The sequence below is a fragment of the Phascolarctos cinereus genome, unplaced genomic scaffold, assembly GCF_003287225.1.
Source record: "Phascolarctos cinereus isolate Bilbo 61053 unplaced genomic scaffold, phaCin_HiC Scaffold_3;HRSCAF=262, whole genome shotgun sequence".
NCBI lineage: Eukaryota > Metazoa > Chordata > Mammalia > Diprotodontia > Phascolarctidae > Phascolarctos > Phascolarctos cinereus.
In genome coordinates, this window is record NW_027555736.1 from 237,391,048 (window position 1) to 237,405,557 (window position 14,510).

Consider the following 14,510-nt stretch of genomic DNA (forward strand, 5'->3'; position numbering starts at 1 on the left):
CTTCGGGCGAGTATTTTTCTTTTAACGCTAATGACAGCAGCCTTTGCAGAAGTACAGAAGAGTGTCAGGGGATTTTTGTTTGACCATTTCCCCAAAGAGCAAAGAATGTGTGCGGAGGTGGAATGGGATGGGGGTAGCCTAGTGGAGAGAGGTTTCAGTTTTTCTAGATTTTTAGAAATAACATGCATTACACAAATCTATAAGGTGGAATTAAAAAAAGCTTAATGCTCAGTCCATATAATAAATATTATTAAACTCTTCTTAATGAAAAAGATTCTTCCAAAATAATTCCAACAAGGAACATTTCAAAGTATGATAGGAAAGAAATGGCATTTTATAATGAGATAGCTTAAAATGTTCCTGATTACACTTCTTTGCCAGAAGCAGTTCTAAAATTTTATTAATTTATATGCTTTTAAAATTAGTTAATTCATCAAACTCATGATTGATTTATTTCCTTATTCATTTATGAAACCTTACCCTTCCTAAATTCTTAATGCTTGCTGTGATTTTTATCAGGAAGAAAGGTGACAGCAAGTTTTGAAAAATGCTCCAAATATTACAGAGTTTAAAACTTTAGGAAGGTAAATATAATTTAACAAACGAATAAGGTGACATGTAGCAAATGTGAATGTTGTTTGGAGCAACTAATTGAGAAAATAAATTATTTTCCTACTTAAACAGTATACTACAACTATTTTAAAATGTGTGTGCATATAGATAGCTTTGTGAAGAAAAAGCTTTCATAAAATTTTTGCGTATAAAGGAGAAAACGAGAGCATGTTTGCATAAGGGTTAGAGTTTATAGTAAAATGAAATATCTATTTCTTTGTTTTTGTTTTGTTTTGTTTTGCTGATTCAGCTTCTTTTTTTCCACCGGCAGTATTAATTCAAAAACCTTAGTGCTACAAGTGTAAGAGCATGAGTTTACTTTTCTGTTATCAGCTGGTGTGACTTTTCCATTTCAACTTCAGCTTTCAGACACAGTATTTACTAAATAATATTCTCAATTTTAAAGTAGGTTGAATGGATATTCATTTATTTACAGCTGTTATGTCTATTGTTACATGGTGAATATTTGGTTAAAACTCTGCTGATATGTTTATGGTGTTAATTTAATAGTTTTAATTTAGAGGTAGAGTGTCAAAACAATAAAAAGTTACATAGACCATTTCAAGGCTTTAACTATATAGTCCTAAGAGTAATGTACTATGTATGTTCTCCTGAATTCTTAAACTTTTGGCATATTGTAAACTTTTTTTGACTCTTTACATCTGGAGAAAAAAATGGCAATGCACTCCCTTTTAATATTTTCCACTTAAAATTACAGGGCATGTTATGATTGGGGCCGTGATAGAAGTTTTTTAAGGGATCATTTTTGTAATAACACAAGAAATAACTGTTTTAAAATGGTTCAATTTAGAGGTACTTTACCTGAATCTGTAGTATTCAATATAGAAAAGAGTAGGCACATTTTAAAAGGTTTTTATTATTTACTTATATTTTATATATTTGGTCTTTAGACAGAAATCCTTGCAGTTATATTTTAACTTTATATTTTCTCTTTACCAGGCAGCAGATGAGCCTGCCTACCTGACAGTGGGGACTGATGTCAGTGCCAAGTACCGAGGTGCCTTCTGTGAGGCAAAGATTAAGACTGTGAAAAGGCTGGTGAAAGTTAAGGTAGTGTTTCCGACATGTCAGAATTGTTGACACTTAGTTTTTGTGCTTGAGATGAACAGAGAAAGAGAGCATAGTTGCTTCAAATCATTAATTTTTTATTGACTACCCACTTTGTGTAAGATACTCTGCTAATTCTTGTAATATAGTAATATTTTTAAAACCACAAGAGTGCATTGTTAAAATTTAAAAATGCCAAATGAGAAATTACAATTTGCCTTATGTTTGATATAATGTTTTAATTTTCATTCTTTTTATTAGACATTGAGTTTGAAAACATTTTACTTAAAAATACTTGTGTTTTTTTTACTGTTGTTTGAAATTATAATCTTGTTTGTGACAACATAACCACTTCCAACAATCCATTTTGGTGCCACGAGTAAAGGTTTGTGATTTGAACAATGAACGAGAAAAGAAAGATTACACGTTCTTGTGAAAGAAAAAGAAAAGAGAGGAAGGATGTATGTATGATTTCCTGAAGGAGGCAATTGCCCTTTTACTATTTAATGACTGTTACGGGATAGGATATAAATTTGAGTTATGTGATCTACCTTTGAAATTTTTCCACAAACCATAGATGGAATCTCTAGGATAGCACTGGGGAATATGTAGGGCTGAGGAGTTCATTTAAATGTAGGTTTGGGTTTTTTTTGGCTTTTGAAAGGTATTCAGTTTTTTTTAATACTTCAACTGTATTGAAGTATTTCCACTAAGCTGTTTGTGAGGCTTTTACTTTTTTGCTCATTTCTTAGAAGTACTGAATGTTTTTTGTAAATGAAAATTGTAATTGTTTTAATACTTATAATCTAGAAAATGAGTATTTGATGTATTTTTCGATTTTGGTGATTCTTCTCTGCAGCCTGTTTAAATTTTTTGCTGTGCGTATTTGTTTTGGTAAGGTCTCGGTAACAGGTTTTTTTCAGTAGCTTTGCTTGTTTTGGAATGTTCTTCTCCTAGTTTTCCTGCATCTATGAGCATTCCTTTTCAGCCTTTTTTCCTGGTTTCTCCTCTTATCCTTGGCCTTCTCCTCTCAGTGTACTCTTGCCCTTGGTGATTCTCTACTCCCATGGCCTCAATTGTCACCTTTTTGCAGATGATTTCTAAATCTGTATCTTTACACCTGAACTCCAGTTCTCCATTTCTAACTGTTTGCTGCCTCTTAATACCTTAATACCATACTGGTACCTCCAAATCTCCATATTCAAAACTGAACTCGTCATTTCTCCCTCCTCACTTCCTTATCCCTGTTAGTGACAACATTGTCTTCCCAGGCTGGAAACTTTGGAGCCATCTTTGACTTTTCCCTCTCCCTAAACCCTCACATGAAATGAATGTACTTGTACTCTTTGTCATATGTATCTTTCTTCTTCTTCAATGATATTGCCACTACCCTCATTCAGGCTGTCACCTTCTGCCTGGACTACTGATTTTCAATACTCAAATGATCTTCTAACCGCTAGTGTCTCTTCTCTAATCTGTCCTTTTGACCATGAGTCAGATCAGGTTATTTCTGCTTAAAAAACTTTAAGGGTTTCCAGTTGCCTACAGGTTAAAGTATAAACATCTTTCGGTGTTCATGGCCTTCTGTAACGTGGCTTCTTTGTACCTTTCCAGTCTTATTTCATAGGACTTTCTTTCATACAGTCTATGTTCCTGATTTCCTTATCTTGTCCTGCCGCTTTCTATCTTTATATTTGTTTAGGCTGTCACTACTTCCTGCAACCAGACTTCGAACATCCCTGTTTGAATTCTTTTCTTCCTTCAGCTCTCTGTGTAGCTTCCATCATTAAGTTTTTCCTTTCCCTTTAGCTGTAAGTGATCCCTTCTTCCCTAATCCCTCATCTTCTCTGTTTAACTTTTCCTACATACTTATAATTCTAATTTATATTATAGGTAGTTGTGCAATATGTCCCCCTGCTAGATTGTAAGCACCTTAAGAGCAGGAGCTATGTAATTGTTTTTATCCTTTATTCAGGTTACATATTAGAGGATTTGAATTGAATAGTGCCAAAGTATGTAACAAGTATAATTTTTGAGCAGTTTATATGGTATGTCACAATTCTGTCTTACTGTGGTTTATTTCACAAGATGAAAAAAATGAAAATTTAAAAAATATTATTTATTGGTGAAGGCCAAAACTTTCTTTGACTGGTTGATAAATGAAAAAGCATTTTAAGTCATTGCAATGATTAATATAAGTTTTAAATGAATATTGTCATCATAATTATCATTATTGTAAAAGTAAAAAAAATTATTTTGCAAAATTCTTTCAGGTAATCCTGAAACAGGATAACTCTACACAATTAGTGCAAGATGATCAAGTAAAAGGACCTTTAAGAGTATGTATGCAGTATAATTTAGATAATACTTGAAATTGCAAGGCTTAAAATTTGTAGTATTCTGGGTTTCATTTTTGTGAAAAGGGTTGGAAAATTATCAGTTTTTTATATGTGTTAAGCCAAGAGAAAAAATTCTGTCCTATTCAATAAGGGGGCAGCTTGGTATCAATGATTGAATGCTGGAGGTGGAGCCAGGAAGACCGAAGTACTGCTGTGTGGTCTTGGGCAAATGACTTAACCTCTCTCAGTTTCAGTTTCCTCATCTGTAAACTGGGGTAATAATAGCACCAACCTCAAGGGTTATATGGAAGATTAAATGAGATAATATATGCACAACACTCTGTATCCTTAAAGCACTATATAAACCTGAATTATTATTATCAAAAGGATCCTCTGATTCAGACAAATGTAGTAGTGGATCAAATGGAATATTATTATTTTTTTGAATATAAATTGTGTTCTCAGATGACTATATCCTTAGGGATAATAGATGACATTTTAAAGAAAGAATAATTTTAGATGTGGTATTCTGCTAGGTTTTTGCCTTTTTTAAGTTTTTTGTTGTTTCAGTAGTGGAAATATGGAGTGGCAAGTCAAGTCATTGAAAAGCCTGCTTTCGTGAAGTCAGGGTTGCTATCTCAAATGCTTTGTTCTGTTTGTTAAAATGTGTGCGTATGCATATATGCATATATATGTATAAGTGTGTGTGCGTGTATATATACATATATACACGCACACACATTTATGTACTGATACTGAATCTTATGTGGTGATAATATATTTAGGAAAATATTTTGTATGCTCTTGATTTTTTGCCACTTTTTGGAGGAAATCCTGACTCTGTTTTAGTGATTCATCTTCATTTAATGTTTCTTATGATCTTTTGATCTTTGTTAATAAGGAAACATTCTTATTAACCAAAAAGTAATTTATTAAGGCATAATAGTCTTTTTTCAGTGGTTTGATGCGTAAAGGACTGGATGCTGCCTGCGTAAGTCAGTTCATCCTTATGCTTCTTGGTGGAGCGGAATGTAAAAGTGATCTCTTGTTCCTTTATTTATCCTCACTTTGATCTCCAAGAAAAAAGTTAAAAATGCTTTTGGCTACTTGTTTTGTTGTTTCACAGCTCTTATATTTAGAAATTTATTGGATGCTGTGGTGTAGGAGAAAGGGCATAGGACTAAAAGCCAGTATGCCAGATTCTAGTCCTGGCTGTATTCCATAAACTACATGAGCCACAAGTTTCCTCATCTGCTTTAACAGCTTTATGAGGGTCCAATGAGAAAATGTGAATGGTACATAAATGTTAGTGAAATCATTACGTAAAAGTATAATTTTCTTTCCTGAAGACTTTCCTTTCTGGGGGGACTTGAGAAGGTAAGAGCAATGTCATTCAGACTTATGATGATCTGTACTGTTTGGCTTTTGGGCTTTAGGTTGGAGCAATTGTGGAAACTAAAACACCTGATGGATCCATTCAGGAAGCTATTATCAGTAAATTGACAGATGCCAGTTGGTATACTGTAGGTAAGTAATTATATTAATTCATACGCATTTGGATATTGGGGTATATTGCTATTTCGTAAGTATAGTTAACAATTTTGTCCACAAAATTGTATGTAGATGTCTGCTGGAAATACTGAGAACATATTTAGTCGGAAGTTTACTAATGGGATGGAGGTGGTCTTTGAGGGACATATATCCTTGTTAAGATGAAAGTGTTATTCCATCTGAGAGTAGCAACAGGAATATAGTTTTTTTTTAGTTCTTTCATCTTTCTTTCCAAGAAAGTTATACTAAATATATGGTGAAATGTAGCATTATTACTGTGTTTCCCTTCTGTTTTTCAAGTAATTTAAAAATGGCCGTAACTTTTCATTATTTATGGTGGTACCAGTTTTTCCACAAGACTATTGTATAAATCACGACAATGTAGTACAAGTTGGGCTTTGTTTTGCTTAAATCGGTTAATATGAATATCACAGATCAAGTGTGGAAAGAATGTAGTTAGAAGATTACCAGTGTAAGCAAAGACATAATTAGAGTTCCTTAATGTAGTTATTTTTTCAGAGAAAACAGTAGTTTATAAGTTTCTAATTTGATCATACCATGATTTTTTTTAGCATTTTTATCCTTTCGATTTTTGTTTTATGATTCTGTAGTGCTGGACCCAAAGTAGATAGTAAGGATTTGTTATGTTTCATTGACTGTGGTATTTATTGCAACAAGAGGAGTATTGTTGGGTTTACAGTGAACCCCCAAAGTAGAATTTAAATAATATTTATCCTAAAATATTGGTAACAGTACTATTTTAGTTAACATTTTTGATGGGTAAGTCAATCTACAAGCATTTATTTAGCACTATGTATACAGAGGTAAAAAGCTCCCTTTCCTCAAGCAGCTTACATTCTACAGGGAGGCAGAACACCATATGTATACCTCTAAGTAAATGCAAATACATATGCAAAATAATTTCAGGGGGGCACTAGCACTTGGGGGATGGCTCCTTATTAGAGGTGGTATTTGAATTGAGCTGTGAAGGAAGCTAGAGATTGAGAGGCAGAGGTGAGGAGGGAGTTCATGAGCAATGACCTGCCCAAAGGTTCAGAGAGAAGAGAGGGTATGTTGGGTGTGAGGAGCCCTCAGGATAGGGCAGTCTAGTGGGGCGATAATCTCTAATGAGTCTGGCAGGTAGGCTGGAGCCAGATCGTGAAGAGCTTCAGATTTCAAAGAGAGAAGCTAGTGAACCACTCAGTGTTCTTGAGCAGGAGAGTGACATGGTTGGGCCTGTGCTTGGAATCACCTTGGTAGATATTCAGGGTGATGGATTAGAGAGCAGAGACACATTTGCGGCTGTGAGTACAATTTGGAATAATCCAGGTCAGAAGTAATGAGCACCTGGACTGGGGTGCTTGTGTGAGTGGGGGGAGAGAGACAGAGACAGAGATGCTAGAGATATGGAAGGAATGAGAAATAAGACTGGACAACGGATTGAGTATGTGTTATAGGGAGAGTGCGGTGGCAAGCATTATTCCTAAATTTTCAGTCTGGGTGATCTGGAGGATGGGGGTTGCCGTGATAAAAATAGGGATGTTAAGGTAGGGTGGGAATTTTGTGTGTTCTGTAAATGTCAAGCACAGTACTTAAAATTATCAAAAAGTCTAGTGCCTCAGAGCCAGTGTTTTGTTTTCATTTGAATATCTTCATTGTTTGGTTTCAACTTTTGGCATTTTTCACACAAGTGAGTTTCTAATATTGTAGTTTACTTTTGGGGGGGAAGATACAGAATCTTTCCAGATTATATGATAAATCTTAAATAAGTATGGTTCTGAAATTATTAGCTTCTACTTTAAATTTCCTTGCTTTTTTGGCTTCAAGAAAATATTTGCTTCCCTATGATTAGAGAAAACTGCTGGTGGCCTTGTTTCAGGACTATACATCCTTTGTTGTCATTGTGGCCCTTTTGGTTAGAATTGCTTTTAGCTGGTATAACTTTTTTTTTCTCCTGCTCGGATAGTTACTATCGTCTGGTATGGCATCAGTATTTTGAACAGCATAATTTTCAGAAATGTTACTTTTGGAGAGTGATTTAAACTTCCAGCAAGTTCAGGGAATTTTTTTTTTTTGCTGTGTTTGTAAAGCATAGGTTTTTCCTAGTACTGATTTTTTTGGTACTTCACATTTGCCTATGTATGTAAATATTGCTAATGGAATATTCCACATACTTCCGTAGCAGGACTCTTTTACTCAGTATTTATGAAATTCAGTCTGTTTGGGTTCATAGGTATCAGCATTGTTAATTATTGGTTGAGCACATGATAAATTTTCAATAATGCCTCATATTTGAAGATGACAGATAAGAATTTTAGAAAAATGAAACAAATATACAGATATTGTATCTCTCATCTAGGAGCATTAAGTTGAGTAAATCATGACAGGGTTTATCACTCAGTATATGTTCCAGAGAATTCCTAGTCTTTACTGCCTTTTCAGTATATTAACAGTGTTTTGACATTTAGATGAACAGTATTGAAGACAAGCCATTCAGCAGTTGCTCTTTGCCAGTTGGGTGGTAAACATTCTATTAGGCAATGAGATGAGTGACTGTGGCTGGGAATACACCGCTTACATGTGGCTAATCCTCATAATAGCTCACATATATTGCTTTAAGATTTGCAGGGCTTCTACATACATTTTCTTATTTGATTCTTACGGCAGCCCTGAGAAATAGGTGCTATGAATCCCATTGTACAGATGAGGAAGTTGAGAATTAGAAAGAGTGAGTACCAAGGGTCACACAGCTGTTAAGTATTTGAGGTGCTATTCAGAGTCAGGTCTTTGGAAGACTTCTGAACCTGGAGTTCAGAAATCTATCCACTACCCCTCACTATTTCTTGGGGAAAAAAACAACTTAAGAATATTTTTAAAACTTCATTTACTCAATGTCAGTTTTTCCTTAATACCATACCTTACATGTAGTAGGCACTCAAAACAAATTTTTTTTAATGATGGTGCTGGATGCATGAAGCCCTGCTTCGTATAGAGCCTCCTAGAAGCAGTCATTTTCCATCCATTGTGTCTTTCCTGTGTGGAAGTGACATGCATTTGAAGAACCTATAAAGAGCTTGTTTATTAGTCTGTCTTTCTGGGAGAGGCAGTGCAGACAAACAGCAAGTCCAGCTTAGAGTTGAATAGGAGGAGGAGAAGAGCGGGCTGGGTTGCCTTGGAAAATAGCAGATCTCCACTTATGACCCTAAACTTCCCCTGGAAATAAAGGGCCTACCTTTTAAAATATTCTGTCAGCGTTGCTTATGGCCACAAGATATGGAATAAAAATCTCCAGTGAATTAAAACACTTTACCTAGGACAATAAAGAAAGCTGTCACAGGTATGCATATGCTACAGCATGTAACCAATGTGGAACTTCACAAAAAAAAACAAGAGTAAAAGATTTGTCATCAAGGAAATGTGTGATAAGAAAGCAGATAGGCAAGGGATGACAAGAAGAAAGCCACAGTGTTCCATTAATAACTTTATAGTGCCAGGAAAAATCAAGTAAGGTTTCTGGCCCTTTGGGCAGATCCCTTTTGGTGAACTTATGTGAAGACGCTGACGAGTTACATGTGACAGGCAGGCTTGAGTGGCTGTGATATACATCATTGGAGGGAAATGGAAGAGATCCCCAATCTCATGTAGCCTAATGATACATGTTGAAAGGTTGAGTCCTGTTCTTGACATTTTCATTTGAATGTAATTCTTAACATACTGTTATAGAGGGATCAAAAAAGATGTCATGTATAAAAAAGCAGTGTCCTACCAGCTTTTTCAAGGAGTCCCTAAAATCCCCTCTCTAAGTCTGGGGTTCTATTAAGAACTTTAAAAAACACTTTCATACTACTGGTTTAATCTTTTAGTGTTCCTGGTCACTAATGACCAAAAGTTGCATAGGAAACAATGAACAATGTCTGTGTGTTTTTTTTAATTTTGCATACAGGTTGTATTTGAGAGGCAGGTTAGTATAATAGATGGAGAACAGGCCCTGTAGTCAGTAAGACATAGTTTCAGGTTGATACCTTGACAATGCTTTCTATGTGACTTCAAGGAACACACTCTGGAATCTCTCAGTCCCCTGGGGGCAACTATGACAAATTGCAAAGAAAACGCCAGTCTTCATTGGTAGAGGGAATTTCCTCACCAAGAGTTTCCTACACCAATGGAAGCACATGCCTGTACTTGCTTAGCTGAGAGGCAGCGTGGTGCAGTGGATAGAGATCTGGCTCAAAGTGACAAAAACAGGGGTTTAAAATCCTGCCTCTGACACATACTGATTGTGTGACCCTGGTGAAGTCACTTCATTGTCTAAGCAGCTCTCTACTGCTGCAACACTGGGCTTGGAGTCGGGAAGAACTCCAGCTTCAGACACTTACTAACTGTGTTACCCTAGGTGAACAATGTCTTTTTACAAAGTATTAATGTTGCTGTCAAAACTGTTAAAGATCTTCAGTTAACCCTCATTAGAAAGTCCACAGACTTAACTGTATTTTCTTTCTCTCTCCCCCTCCTTCTCTCTCTTCCCCCCCCACCCCCTTTCCATTGTTTTGTGGAGTACTTCAAACAGTTTGAACAAAGATGTCGAGTAATCGTTTGGTAGTTATTAGTTAATACAGGTGAGAAATCTGACGTGCAGAAGAGTGTGATTTCTGTGTGCAGAGATGCACAGTAAACAGCTAGAGCTCATAATGGAGATCTCTTTAGTTCCAGTCATTCATTTAATTTCAGTGAACATGTATTAGATACCTGCTGTGTGCAAGGCATCATGCTAGGCAGGCATTGTGGTGGAACACAGTCTCTCCTTTCAAAGATCTTACAGTCTGACAGGAGGAGAGCTGACTGCACAATGACTGATACAGGGTTAACTGAGATGAATGCAAAGGAAGAGCAAGACAGAATGCTATGAGAAATTCTGAGGAAGGAGAGATGACTTTCTGGTTTTGAGGAAAGTTTGAAAAGGAGGGAAGGAAGGCAAGGATCAATTCCAGGAATGGATGGGCTTGGGAGAAGGCAGGTGGTAAATAGGTTCTTTAATAAGCGCATGGCTTGAGTGATCCTAGGAATAGAAGCATATTGGTATTTGGGTGGCTGAAGCTTCATCCAACAACATCCTTTTTCTGCTTCTGTCCTTTCAGTCTCCAGCTCTAAGTGGAAGAAAAAGATAGGCGAGGTCTCAGTAAAAAGCAGTACCTACATTTAAGTGTTTGAGTTTTTTTTCTCTTTAAATAAATGGTAGTAACTTGTCCAAAAGATCAAAAGAATAAAAATAACTAGATCATGTGTTACTAATGTTTTTAGGCTTTTTTGATGATGAAACAAAAACTGTTCCAACACAGTGAGACACAGAACTTGATAATATGCCTCATTATTACATGTATTCAAGAATGCCGTAGGTCATATTACATCTGTAAATCAGACCTGCGTGACTTGCACGATGGGGGGATCACTTATGGCCCTCAGGCTTCTTGCAGACACTAAGGATTTCCTCTACACACAAATGATGTTTTCCCCTATGTTTTTCTCCGGCTGCCCGAAATCCTTTGGTGGTAGTTAGTGGCTGTGGGCCACAAGTAGCACAGGCCTGCTATAAATATATAGTAAGAACTTGATAAATCACAGCTTGTCACATGAGTGTTGCCTTTGTTCTTTTTTTTTTTTAATTTTTAGGCAACTGGGGTGAAGTGACTTGCCAGGGTCACACAGCTAGTAAATGTCAAGTGTTTGGTCTGAGGCTGGATTTGAACTCAGGTCCTCCTGACTTCAGGGCCGGTGTTCTATCCTGCCTTTGTTCTTTAATGCCAGTATTATATGTTTAGCCACTGTGTGCTGCTCTGTTACCTGATGGAATGAGGAACCAATCTGATTAAGAAATAGTACCAAAGATTACAAATTTCAAAGAATTTGAATATGAGATGTATTTAACACAAAAAGTTATTCTAAACATAATTTAGTCATTGTAGTGTGCTTCATAGTCATCATTTCATCATTTTTAAAATCAGTTATCATTGTGCTGTAGATTAATGGGCATTCTAGCAAGTAGAATACTGAGTAAGAAATCTTACCGTAGAGTGTAGCTTGTCTACAAACTAATGTATTGCCAGGCATATTGGTCCATGCCTGTAATGCCTGCTGCTGAGGAATCTTATTGCTGATGGAGTGCTGGAATTTGGGAATTCTGAGCTGTCCTAGGGCTAAAGCTGATTGAGTTTCTTCACTAAATTCAGCCAAAACGGTAAGCTCCTGGGAACAGGAAGTCACCAGGCTGCCTAAAGAGGGTCTAACCAACCTAGATTGAAAAAATTGAGCAGGTTAAATGTATCTCTGTTGACTAGTATTGGAGATTAGCTCCACGAGTGGCTTTTCAGCCTGGGTGAGATAGACCCAGTCTCAAATGAATGAATGAATGAATAACAAAACAGCCTTCCCCAAACCCCAATGCTAGTGTATTAGTCTCAATTTATTTACTAGAAACTATTTGATCTTTTTCTTCTACAAGTAAAATATGACATATTACAGTGAAATTCTCCATTAAGAAAAGATTTTCAAGTCTTCAGTCATGGTCTGCTTATTATTTGTTAGCAAATGAAATTCTAGTATACCTAACAATCTAGATGGCCCTTTGCAGTGTGCTGTGATAGTATCTGACCATTATTTTAGAAGCCAACAAGACCAGTTAATACGTGTTCTGTTACTTTAAATACTAGTTATTTAATTATTGAGAGCACCTCATGGGGCCTTCTGTGACCACACTGCAGAAAGGCATAGAATTCAGTTTCATTTTTTGTTATTGTTGTTTAGTCATTTTCAGGCATATCCTACTCTTTGTGACCTTCTTTGGGGTTTTCTTGGCAAAAATACTGAAATGGTTTGCCATTTCCTTCTCCATCTCATATTGCAGGTAAGGAGATTGACACAAACAAGTTTAAGTGACTTACCCAGGTTCATACGACTAGTAAGTGGGTGAGGTTGGAGTTAAAACAAAAATTTTCCTAACTCCAAACCTGGGTGCTGTATCCACTGTGCCACCACCCAGCCTCTCTGTGCGTCTAGCTGCCCCTTCCGGGAAGTTGTGTTTTGTCCAAGGTCGCGTGAGAAGATTACCTTCTAGATAGAGCAAGGACTAGAAACCAGGTTTCCAGACTCCTGAGCTATTTTTTCTCCTACTGTAACACATAATAATACAAAATTGCTGAGTTTGTTGATGGTATGATTTTAATGCATTTTTTGGTCTTCAGCTATCTGAATTACTCAGTTGTCATAATTGAAGGAAAAAAACAATTTTTACATATGATTTGTTGTGTCATGCTTGTTACTTTGTAGTCATACCCTTTCTGAGTTATATAAATGAAATTATACTACATAGAATGTCTATAATTTGTATTTAAAATTGTATACCAGCTTATACTTTGAATTGCTTTTCCCATTGTTTAGCTGTTCTGAGTTATATACATTTTCAGAGTTCTAACTTTTCTATTTCCGATTGCCCCTTTAACTCATCAGCATTTCTATGGGTCTGTGATCTCACTGATGTGGATACTTTCTCAGGTGGTACAGATTGCTTCTTGTTTAGGGGGGATAAATCTATTTAGTCACCTGAGCTACTGTAACCAGTAATATTATTTTGTAGTTATGTTAAAGTAAATTTTTAAACCTTTTTACTCTTGCCAGAATTAGATGTAGTAGCATTAATTTTCTTCTAATACTGTTAGTCTTTGCTTTCTTTATCTTGTGTATAAGCATATGAGTTCTAATCATAGGTGAATGAATATTCCCATAAAAGTTCTCAACTTTTAAATTTCCTATTAGCTAGGTTTTATTTTATAATTCTATTATTGTAACACTTATTTGTAAAATTATAATTTAATGGAGAGATGGATTTTTTTTAGTGACTGTCATTTATTGGCCTTATAGACCAACGTTATTGTATGTTATTATATAAGATGCTCTCCATTATACTATTTCTACTTCAGAACTTCATAGATCTCTAATTTACTTGAAGCAGATTATTTTTGTTGTTGTTCAGTTATTTCAGTCGTGTCCGACTCTTCATGACCCTATTTGAAGTTTTCTTTGCTAAGATACGGAGTGGTTTGCTGTATCCTTCTCCAGCTCATTTTACAGATGATGAACTGAGGGAAACAGGGTGAAGTGATTTGCCCAGAGACACATAGCTAGTGTCTGATTTGAATTCAGTTCTTTCTGTGTCTAGGCCAAGCACTCTTTCCACTGAGCCACCTAGCAGTCCTATAGATTATCATTGTTATCATCATCATCATCATCATCATCATCATCATCATTATTATTATTATTATTATTATTATTATTATTATTATTATTATTAATTAGTGAGGCAATTGGGGTTAAGTGACTTATCCAGGGTCACACAGCTAGTAAGCATCAATTGTCTGAGGCCGGATTTGAGCTCAAGTCCTTCTGATTCCAAGGCTGAATCTCTATACACTGTGTCACGTAGCTGCCCTTCCATCCCCCAGTTATTTTAGCAGCAATCAGTTAGCAAGCATTTTTTTTAACAAGTTATTTATTTTTAGTTTTCAACATTCACTTCCACGAGATTTTGAGCTTTAAATTTTCTCCCCCTCTTTAAAACAGCATGTAATCTGATATAGGCTCTACTTATGCATTCATATTAAGCATATTTTCACATTAGTCATGTTGTAAAGAAGAATTAGAACTAATGGGAGGAACCACGAGAAAGAAGAAACACAACAAAACAACAAAAGAAGAAAGAGCAAATAGTATCCTCCCCTGTATATTCAGACTCCATGGATCTTTTTCTGGATGTGGATAACATTTTCCATCATGAGTCTTTTGGAATTGTCTTGAATCCTTTTAGCAAGCATTTATTAAGCACTTACCCTGAATTGTCTAAGTTCTAGAAATACAAAAACAAAAGGAAAGCAGCCCATGCTGTCATGGAAC

The 14,510-nt window shown here is 35.9% G+C and overlaps 1 protein-coding gene across 4 annotated transcripts in view; it reads left to right on the top strand.

Annotated features, from left to right (window-relative positions):
* Positions 1-14,510, top strand: part of ARID4A (AT-rich interaction domain 4A) — an 82,406-nt gene that overhangs the window by 1,574 nt on the left and 66,322 nt on the right. For all 4 annotated transcript variants that reach the window (XM_020986463.2, XM_078151512.1, XM_078151513.1 and 1 more), the window contains 3 exons: positions 1,573-1,683; positions 3,954-4,019; positions 5,456-5,546. In XM_020986463.2, the coding sequence (XP_020842122.1) occupies positions 1,573-1,683; positions 3,954-4,019; positions 5,456-5,546 (268 nt within the window). The remainder of the gene's footprint in view (positions 1-1,572; positions 1,684-3,953; positions 4,020-5,455; positions 5,547-14,510) is intronic.